Genomic DNA, 11,268 nt, shown 5'->3' with positions numbered 1-11,268 from the left:
AACTCTTTAACACTTGGAAACTTTACTTATTGTGCTTCCGACCAAAGAGGATATCATCTGGAAAGAGTTTACTCTTTCCACCTCATGCTTTAGTTGTTGTTCGCTCTTTTTGCATGGTTTTAAGGAGGTTCTACCTGTGAATGAAAGGATTGCATTTTTTGGCTACAAAGAACAATAACCAGTGGATTACATCGACATACTGTGAATTGCGGTCAAGTTTAAAAGTGAATGGATTCTGGTTTCACCTGAAATGAACAACATACTTTTACTCAACACAAGGACTTTAGCTATTACCACAGTATTTGCATGTTTGACTATCCTGCTAATAACTGCAGACGATCTACTTCAGAAGTTGGAGTACCTTTTTTAGTGTTTTTTTTCTTCTCCTGGACAGTTTCTTCCTCCTCTTATCTCTTCATTCCTACCTCCTTCATCTTTCTCAGCCTTTCTCCTTTGTGTACTCTGGAGAAGGAGGAGCTCAGGACCAAAAAGAAGAACACTCGATAATGATGTCATCTTGTGCATTAAGATTTTCGACAAGAAAGCTTAATGAAGAGGACGAACAGCACAACAGCAATTCAACAAACTATACTATCTGCTGATTTAAAGAACCTTGCTCTCATTCATCACGTCACGCTAAATGCAGTTTTTTGTGGCAATAACAGCCCTCTTATTTGTTGACTACATGGAACCACTCTGAACCAATCAGAAGCCCACTGCTAGCTAGCTATGGACTGCACGGCGGCTATTTTGAAAGCATGCGCCCGATCCAGAACCAAGTGGTGTCGGCAAGGGCGGTCCTCCGTTCGTGATCCCTGTGGACCGGCTGACGGCTGTAGTTGTGGCGGAGATGTCACGCCGGCGAGGTTCGCCAGCCATGCCTCTTCCCTCCTGCGGCGCTTGCTGTTTCACGCCTGCTGTTGTTTGTCCCATGAAGACAGATCTGAACTGTGTCGGGAATGGGTGGATCGTCCTGTTGGAGCACATAGAGGAGGAAGAGGAAGAAGTGAGAAAGAAGGTGAGAGTGAAGGACTCTCTGTGTTGATGTTCTGGTTTCAGGCAGACAGATACAGGGGTCAAAACTTACTAAGATTTACTTATTGTTACCTAACCCTAACCAAGGTAGTTTGTTGCCTAATCTTTACTACAGTGGTTTTGTTGTCCAAACCTAATTAAGGTAGTTTTGTTGCTTAAACCTATCCACATAGATTTGTGCCTAAACATAACCAAGTAGTTCCATCTCACAACGTTAAATAGAATGGTTACATAATTAACGGTCAAGTGTTTAAAGTTGCCTCTGTGCAATCGTTTCACAAAATGTATTAGATCTATTATTTATGTCATTTTGGGAGTGAACAACCTATTCTTGCGTTTATGTATAAGGACGTGTTGGCTAATTCGTAGCAATGTAATCGTCGCATCTATAAAAGGAATCGACCGATGTCTTGTTCTTTGTCTCTTGAAGAGGTATCAACTTTGGTTATGAGAGGTGAAGCCATTGGAGATGAGTGAACAGTGTGTAGATTCTACTTTGTTTACTCTGTCCTTATGAGCAGACTTTCAGCTTTTGATGTCAGCAACCTTTATTTTAGGTGAGCCAGCCCACTGCTGCTCTACAACGCTACAGGAAAACCATAATTCATAAGGATTTCTGAAATTATCCAATAATCTACAAAGCTCGACATGTTAACCCTCCAATAAAGCTGAACAAATACTTACTGGCTGCACAACAGGATAAACTCAACACAAGCAAACAGAAAAGGCGACCTATGTGGTGTTGCTAGCTCTTCCACTGCTGTTCAGTGCAGGTGCAGTAATCCTATGAATCATACAGTAATGGCTACTTGAATATTCCAGTTGGTCACTGTGGTTGTTACAATGTTGTTAAGGCCTGGTCACACCAAAAATTGTCACAGAGAAATAAATCTATGTTTGCTTAGGTTGGTACTACTCATAAGGCTAGTTGGTACCAACTGTAGCTGGCAAGCTAACGGTTAACATGCTAGCCAGCTGTCAGTCACAAGCGCTCAGATTTTCTTTCTATTTACTCTGTACTGAGCTGTTTACTCCCTCATGGCATTTTGCTCTCAGGATGGTTCACCATTTTATTCAATAAGAGTGAAGAGGGAAAAGCTCTTTGAGCTACCAAGATTTCTGACTAATTAGCAAGATAGTTATTTTCCCATTTGTGTCTTTGTGACTAACATGCAGTTTATTCAAAAGACATATTTGTATCATTGACTCCAGTCTCATAACTCATCCATTCAACCTTTGTGGAGAAGTTTATACTCCTGCAGAAGAGATTCAATGATAGTGGTGGATGGTTCACCAGAAGCTACGATAGCTTCCTCCATTTTGGAAACTTCAGCTTGGCGTTCCGTTGTGAAGACGACTTGCTGTTGGTCAATGGCTTGAATTAGCATGTCAAAGTTAAACTTGACATTACAAACTGTCTTCACCCCCGCTAGCTTTTCATTTCCAGAATGTGAGGGATTAGCATCTCTGCCATGGGGACTGAAAAAAAAAACCTTGTTGATATTGGCAATCTGACAACAATTATCCTTGTCTGAGATACCACATATGTTTTCAATAACTATGGTAATGCATTGAGTCATTTAAAGGACTACTGACATACAAATGTGTCTTTTAACATACAATACATAAACAATAAACTAAAGTTAAACCTGTCAACTTGAAGACTAAAATAATATAAAACTTAAAAAAAAGTTTTATTCTAGAATTTAATGTAACACAGGATTAGTAATTGATATACAAATGGTCTTTTTGGGGGTGAAGTATTCCTTTAAGTGTGTTTTGGTGTTTTAGCTTTTTTATTTTAAACTGTTTTTTAGAGTTGCAACCACATCTGTTGTTTTGGTTAAAACCACCTACTTTTGTCACTGACATCACATTTCTTTGTCATATACACTTACCCAGCTGGGGTTTGATCCCACATCTTTCACGTTGTCACTCGGTTTGCTTCTGCAATGCTCTTTCCCGCTCGACTTTCTTCAGAGCTAAAAACAACCAGAGAGAAAAAGCATCGAGGCAGGTATGCTTGAAACGAACATGATTGTACAAAGTGTTGTCCAACCACATCTGAAAACCAAAGTGTTTAGTTTAGTATTCAGTAGGCCAAACATAAAAAAATAAAGAACGATGAGACGTGATGCCGGGGGACACCTCCCTGCTCTCCTCCTTCTCTTCCTCTCTCTTCTTCTCCCTCTCTATCTGTATGCATTTATGTAAATGTATGTTACTAACACAGAATCATCCCCGGAGTGTCTGTCTCTCATGTGGCAGGTTGCCACTGATAAAGTTTACGTCAGGATCATGAATCGTGGCTGCGCCTGCTGACCTGGTCCTGCTGGACACCGGGAAGCCTTTTTGACATTTTCCTGGATTCATCCAAACTTTCTCTTTTTTCAACACAACATAATTTCTGTCAAATGTTGTATTTGTACTATGTTGTTTATCCTGTAGACACGACATCTATTGCACGTCTGTCCGTCCTGGGAGAGGGATCCCTCCTCAGTTGCTCTCCCTGAGGTTTCTTCCATTTTCCCCCTTTAATTGTGGAGTTTCTTTTAGGAAGTTTTTCCTTGTGTGATGCGGGGGTCTAAGGACAGAGGGTGTCGTAACCTGTACAGTCTGTAAAACACACTGAGACAAATGTATAATTTGTGATATTGGGCTATATAAATACATTTGATTTGATTTGATTTGATAGTCATTCAGATATAGGAATAAATGGTGCAGTCTATCCTCTAGGTCGGCGGTCCCCAACCATTTTTTGCGCCACGGACAGGTTTCACATGTAAGACAATATTTTCGTGGACCGGTCTTCAAATTGTGGGGGGATAAATATGACGAAATAAAATTATACGACCGGCATAAAAACAAATATGAAGTGCATAAAAAACTCACCACTACGCTGAATTAGTGGGAGCCCTGAGCTTGTGTCTCTGCAACGATCTAGGGGTATAAATTATTCACCAATAGTAAAAGGTTTCTTCGCTTCTGGTTACTTCTATTGTCTATCCACAAACCACATCTCGAGCATCTTCCTCTCGATTTGCGGTTGTTGGATGCTCCAAAGCCAAATCTTAATTTCCCTTGTTTGTCACGCTTTGTTTCTGTCCACCTGGTGTGCAACTCTTTAATAAGAAATCGATCCATTGTACCTCCGTAGAAAGACGTGCTAACTAGCATGTAATGGTGAAACGAGTCGACCGGAGCCAAGCTAACGCAGGTATGAAGTGCCAGGTTGGTCGTAGTATCCTCCAATTTAAATGTTCAAATTTAGCAATATAAATAATTTTTTTAGCAAATGTCCATATTCATAAGCATGCTTATGATAACACATTTTTAATGACCTTAAGTTATTTATTTCTATACTAGCCCACCACGTATCTACCCGTCCAAGAGCACATTCACCATTGTAGTGCTGGATAGACTCCGCAGTGAGTCCGTGTCGGGCCAAGCAAGTTTAAATATCTTGTTTCTAGTCTATATTTGCATCTTTTATCAATTATTATTATATATTATTTGTATTATTTGTAGACTAATAGAGCAGACACTTTCAGTGTTTTAATGGGTTATATGTAATAGCCCTGCTTGTTTTTATGAAACATCTGTATTGACTGCGTAATCATATCTACCACCTCTTTATTTAGTCCACTGCCACGCGAGCCTCCAATTAAAGCTTGGAGAGCCGCAGGAGGCTCGCGAGCCGCGCAATGAGTAACACTGCTCTAGGTATTCATAGTGTTGCACTCAATTGTACACATACAAATTGACGGAAGTAGTTGTGTGAAGAAAAACAAAAGAGTTGTACAGTGAAGTTTAAACAGTGCTTTCTTTCTCATCTCCGCACATTTGGCCAATCACCATATGAGGTGGGGAAGAAAGAAAGAAAGAAAGAAAGGAGGGATCAGAGGGAATCAGATGCTACAGTACTTAAAGAGACAGAAATGGAAAAGTCTGTGCGCTCTGTATCTGATCTTTCCATCTTATTTTTCTTCTTCTAAAAATGACTTACACACCCTATCATTGACTGACCACACACACATGCATGTATGTGCGTGTACACACACACAGTCTTCCAAGTGTTTTTAGTGTTTGGTTGGTTTTATTTTCAGTGTGTGTGTGTGTGTGTGTCTGCAATGCTTCTCTAGTATTTAGTCCAACAGTCAGCAATTTATAGCTGTAATTATAGTATGTATGAGCTTTCATGCTGTGGCTTGTGTGTGTGTGTGTGTGTGTGTGTGTGTGTGTGTGTGTGTGTGTGTGTGTGTGTGTGTGTGTGCGCATGTGCGTGTGTTTTCTTTTACAATTTGTTCTGTTTTCGGAATTTCGTCTGATTGGACAGATTTATACCCATTTTCCATCCTGATTGGACGGATCCAATCTCATAGTGTGACGAGGCGGGTCTCAACAGAGTGATTGGGCAGAGCTTATATCTAACTAAAGTCTGTACTTTCTCTTCCACTGCTTTTTCAATTTGTCTGGCTTCCTTTGTATTTGACCATGCTGTGACTTGGCAGCAAGTCTTTCCTGGACAGTATTACATTGGCAAAGCTGACATTAAAGGGATAGTTTGCTTAAGACTTAGAGAAGTTTGGTACCACTCTCATGCCTGTGTGATAAATATGAAGCTACAGGCTTATGGCCGTTGTTGCTTGAGCAACTCATCGCCTGTCCGTATCTGGCGGCCTCCTGGGAGACGCTGTAGTCTGGGCCTCGTCACTACCGGACACCACCTTTTTTAAATTGCTCTGAACTGATGTCCCCCTTACATCACGTTTGTAGTAGAACAATTGCATTAATTTTGGAGTAAGTCTTTCGCTATATCCTTGTGCAATAATCAACTGTAAATACACATTTTAAAGCTGATGTTTTGAAACAGTCTTCCTGTGGGAAGATTGTTTGCATCTTTGTCACCTTTTCCACCCTAATGAGTTTGGACCCCTTGGGTTGCCTAGTTGTCTCTACAGTGTACTCTTATGTTTATTTGATGGTTAAAGCAGGGGGGCATTGATTTCCATTGGACTGGGTTATACAGGTTTATTTTCAGTAATGAGACTGCAGTTATGTTAGCTATTGTGCACTGAATCGTTAAGTTATTGAAAATCAATAAATCTCAATAACGGTGTATACTGAAGTCTAGTTTGCGGCAGACATGCAGTAACGGTATTAGAAATGTCTTAAAAGTAATTTAATTTGTACTTAACACCCTGGCTTAGCTTAGCATAAAGACTGGAAACAGCAAGCCTGGCTCTGTCCAATGGTAACAAAATATATTTTTTAAAGAAGTTATTACACAAAACAAGTGTTGAGTGCAAAATTCAGATTTGGTACATGCTCAGTTTTAAAACGACTCTCAATTTCCTCTAGCTAGAGAAATAAAAAACCTAATGAAAAAAAATTCCCTCTTTTCGGCACTCTCGCTGTCCAGGCGAGGATGAGGAGCTAGGACCCCCACCCTCAGTAGACGAGGCGGCTGATGCTCTGATGACCAGGCTGGGCTTCCTGCTGGGGGAAAAGACAATCAGTGAGCCAGGGTCCCCTTACCACGCCCAGGATGATGGACAGGTAATCAACTCACACACAGATACACCCTTACACACCTTGAGGTTGTTTTTAGTGCTAACCTGCAAAACAATAGAAAAGGTTGAGTGCCCTGTAGCTAAGCGACCGTTCTCGTTGCCGTTTTTGCAACAACTTTGCATCTCCAGACGACCGGTAGGCAGAGATCTCCATTTTATTTTAGTATTGTTATATATAAGTAAAGTCTACCTGTTATTTTATCTCCCCCTTCACATATACATTTACAGTATGTACCAGAGATATCCCAAAATCTGTATTCAGAATTTATTAGCACAAATAATAATAACTTTATTTTGCTGTAACAAGATAAATGTCCCCGTTTTGGGACAAATAAAGGATTTCTGATTCTGATTCGGAATGAAATCTTTGGAAAAACGGATAAGCCTCTGTATATTAGATACTGTGTATATGATACTCATTATACTGTTATATATTGTATTTATATTTAGTATCACATAACTTGGATATCAAGTAAATAGTTTCTTTGTTCTCAAAATGTCTTATATATTCCTTCTGTTTCTTTCTCTTTCTCTTTCAAATTGAAATTGAAATTCTTTATCTGTATACATTCCTAAAAGCCGTTGCTGCACACACAGACTGTAAAGTATACACAAGAAAGTGATGATTCAAGACAGTGAGGATACAATCTGTGCGTTCCAATACCCATACTACCAGAAAAAATATTAAGTATGTCGTAATACATAGTATGTCAAACGCATTATGCCAAAAATACCCTCCTGCATCCTTTGCAGTATGCAAGCCAGCATTCTTTTCTGGCTATTCTGACCCAGAACCCTTTGCACACGGGATAAATAAACAAGAGGGTCAAATTTACCCAATTAGTATGTACTTTATAAGGGCAGCTGCAGTACGAACTAAAAGTAAAAAGTTTATTATTTTGAACTCTTCTCTTTCCAACAGAGGATCTCTCCTTCCTCCAGTCTGGCCAGTAGCAGCACCTCACCCTGCTCCACACTGCAGCCTCCTGCTGGAGGGGAGGGCAACAACAAGCACGCCTCTTCCAACCACGCCTCCGTCACCTCCCCCACCTCAACACTGGAGAGCAGGGACAGCGGCATCATAGGTGACATACTCTAGATACAGCTCTGTCACAAAGAAACCTTTTGCACTGCTAAATTATTTAACTTTTCCTGTCTTTCCCCTCACGCTCTCTTTCAGCCACGCTGACCAGCTATTCTGCTGAGTCGGCAGCAGAGCGGGACGACAGCGGCAAGTATCCCGCCGACTGTTACCGTAGTAACAGCCTGAATCTCTGGCAGCAGGGGGGCCGGCCGGTGGTGGCCTCCACCTCCTCTTCCTGTATGGTAGCCGCAGGAAGCATGAATGAAGGCTTCCTGTACAGGGTGGAGGACATCATGGCCGCCTCCACCTACAGCCTCAACAAACTCCACCCAGACCGAGGTCCTTGCTCTGCCCGCTCTTCAGGCTCTACCCACTCCATCCCTCTTTACCTCATGCCCCGCCCTAATTCAGTTGCTGGTAAGATGACAGATGGATGACGTGTGTGTGTGTGTGTGTGTGTGTGTGTGTGTGTGTGTGTGTGTGTGTGTGTGTGTGTGTGTGTGTGTGTGTGTGTGTGTGTGCGTGCGTGCGTGCGTGTGTGTGAGAGACTTAAGACTTAAGTGGTTTCCAGTCCCGCAGTGCGATCCCCCACACATTCCTGTAGGAAGGAAATACATCACTCTCTCAACTACAGTGAGTTCACTAGTGATGGTGAACACACACAGCCCTGCGTCCATGATATTTATGCTTCCACTCTGGGTTTGAAACTGGGTTTCTGACAAACAGGCTTATTTAGTGAACTACACTAACAGCCTAATGAATGACGGTTATACAGAAGTTGCATAATAGTTTTTATTTCACCTTCATTACTAACAAGATTCCAAGCAATGATTGCCACAGTATAGTTAGCTGTTCCACAGCTCCAGTTCATGATAACATAAGGCAACTTTATGAGTATTACGTACAGCGATTCACACTCATGGTGATGGTTTTACGTCTCACACACAGCGGCACAGACAGTAGTGATAGCCACACGCACACACAACATGCACGTTGGTGTGGAAGTTCGTCAGCGTGAGTGATGAAGACATAAAGATTGCAATCTATAAAACCTGCAAGTCCAAAAGAAAAAGGCAGAAAAAAAAGGGTGGGAATTAATAGAATATAATATAATACACCTTTACATTCTTGTAAATAGATACTGATTCATAAATAGTTTTGTATTAATAAATAGATAAATACATACATAGTTTTAAATAAATAAATAAATAACTAGGTGACTCTATAATAGCCCTACATACACAGTAAAGAATAATATGTTTGTGATTTTTCTCTGATATGTATGAACATACAATTATATTTTCTATTCTACAGTCATCTACAATTCCTACAGCCTAAATTTCCCTCGGGATGAATAAAGTATCTATCGATCTATCTAACTCTTTAACTCTGTTTCGGGCCGTATTTTACGAAGCCACGCCCACTTTAGAGAGATCCAATCAAAGTTAAATATTTGATTTAAATCTGTCTCGTTACTAAACAATACATTTCGTTTCACTGGTAAATACATACCACAACAGGATCTAAAGAATCTTTTCGCTGTGACTATATATTAGTTTATCACAGATTAACTGGTTCCGCCGTATTTTCCGTTTGCTATGTAACAAGAAATCGCTGTCTGTTGGATCTGTTGGTTTGACAAATATCAACCTTATTCAGTGATAATATGTCAATGTTGTGTTTACAGCTTGTTCCACAAAAAAAGATGCAGCTTTAATTAGCTCCAAGTAAGTAATAGACACATTTCAGCCAGATAAACCTTCTTTTTTAGTAAATAGTTGGTGATCGCCAATAAATAGTTTTTCAAGCACTTCTCTTTTAGCTTTAGCAATACACACACCTCTGTTCTTCATGACACAAAAGGGCAGACATCTATTTATCTACTATGTTTGCCCTAAACTTAAAGGAAATGTTCATTTTGGAAATACACTTTCTTTCCAAGAGTGAGGTTAGAAGATCAATCTCATTAAGTGTTAAGTATGATCCTGGATTTAAGACGTGGTTAGCCTAGCTTGGCATTAAAAAAACAGTAAGCATGGCTCTGTCCAAAACATTTTTTAAATGCGCACCAACACCTCTAAAAACAAGGTGATAGTAGCTACATGTCTGTAGTTTGTAATGTGTAGATACTAAACAACCAGGCTGAGAAACAGAGACAACGCCTGGGCGACATCTCATCCTCCCTTTCCTCTTTTCCCCTCTCTGTGTCTCATAAAAACTAAAAAGGAAGGAAATTACATGTATGACGTTTCTCAAAACACACACACGCGCACACAAAGGATACGAGTCGCAGTAAGCCCTGATATTCTCTGTGCCATAAGAGGATTGTAGCTGGATGGATTGGCTCAAACTTGGGGTAGGTTTCTCTGTTTTTGTCAGCAGTTGAGACAACACAAAGTAAACATGTATCCATGCTTTGTTAGCTTTCAAATCAGCTTTATAGTGGCTGTAGTGGAAGTCACCACACTGCACTCCTCCGACAACATCCTACAAATCCTGCCTGTCTTCACTTCACTATCGATAGATGAGAAGACGATGTTTGATTTTCTTTTACTTTTAACCGCAGATCTGAATGACTACTGTGGGCCTTCACACACTTTTGAAACAGACCTTTAATTGTTTTAAACCTTGGGTTTTGTTTGTGGTTGTATTTAGATATTAACGTTTCATGTGACCTCTGGGCACTGTGAGGCAATTAGATCAAGAGTCAAAAGTCAGAATCAGAATTCTGTTCATTGCCAAGTAGGTCTTCACATCCAAAGGATTAGCTGTATTGGATACATAAACATAGGTAAGAGAAAATGGAATGGAAAAAGAAGAGCAAATATTGAAAATATTATTGAAAAGTTATGCACCATTTGGAAAAATTGTTCAACAACATGATGTTGCCAGGCAACCAGCAGGGAATCCAGGAAGGCCAGGAACTAGTCCCCCGTAAAACCACAACATGTCTCTTTTACATTTGGACAGAACCATGTTTCCATTCTTTATGCTAAGCTAAGCTAACATCTCTTGGCTGTAGCTTCACATTAATCGTACAAACATGAGATCAGTATCGACCTTCTCATCTAACTATTGACTATTAACTATTCACTAACTATTCACGTATTTCAAAAAATAAGAAACCAACACCTCTAAAGCTTACAGTTATAGTTATGTTTTATGCACACACAACAGCTTATTCTAATGTAATGAAATGAAAGTTTATGTTATGTGATTTGTGTAAAATAAAATCATATTGGCTGATATATCATCAGCAGTTTCTTAACCCCTCAAATATTGATGTCAGTATTAATATCACTAAAAGTATCTGAAAATCCTATAATGATCGTGCTCTGTTTTGAGATGAGAAATGAGAAATCATTTGTTTTCGATCATTTTTGCAAGGCAGTTGGATTTAAATGATACAATACCCATGAGCTTCAGGGATAAAAAAGGGAATTTCACACCGCACTAAGCCTGCGGCTAAGAAAGCTTTCACACTGGCACAATCCTGGCACATTCCAAAGTGGGCTTACCCCAACTTTAGCCTAGGGCTAGCTGACCTTGTTCTGCGGCAGGATTAGGTGCAAGTTT

The 11,268-nt window shown here is 40.1% G+C and overlaps 1 protein-coding gene across 2 annotated transcripts in view; it reads left to right on the top strand.

Moving 5' to 3' along the window:
* Nucleotides 1-11,268, top strand: part of tanc2a (tetratricopeptide repeat, ankyrin repeat and coiled-coil containing 2a) — a 50,784-nt gene that overhangs the window by 19,209 nt on the left and 20,307 nt on the right. The window contains exons 1-4 of one of the 2 annotated variants that reach the window (XM_029437279.1): nucleotides 461-1,018; nucleotides 6,458-6,594; nucleotides 7,531-7,693; nucleotides 7,789-8,109. In XM_029437279.1, coding sequence (XP_029293139.1) covers nucleotides 730-1,018; nucleotides 6,458-6,594; nucleotides 7,531-7,693; nucleotides 7,789-8,109 — 910 coding nt within the window. In that variant the 5' untranslated portion in view covers nucleotides 461-729. Of the gene's footprint in view, nucleotides 1-460; nucleotides 1,019-6,457; nucleotides 6,595-7,530; nucleotides 7,694-7,788; nucleotides 8,110-11,268 lie in introns of those variants that run through there. The other variant, XM_029437281.1, reaches the window with a different exon arrangement.

This window comes from Cottoperca gobio, chromosome 8 (genome assembly GCF_900634415.1).
Source record: "Cottoperca gobio chromosome 8, fCotGob3.1, whole genome shotgun sequence".
Taxonomy (NCBI): domain Eukaryota; kingdom Metazoa; phylum Chordata; class Actinopteri; order Perciformes; family Bovichtidae; genus Cottoperca; species Cottoperca gobio.
Note: the sequence above shows the minus strand (reverse complement) of the source record. Positions and strands in the feature narration are given on the sequence as shown.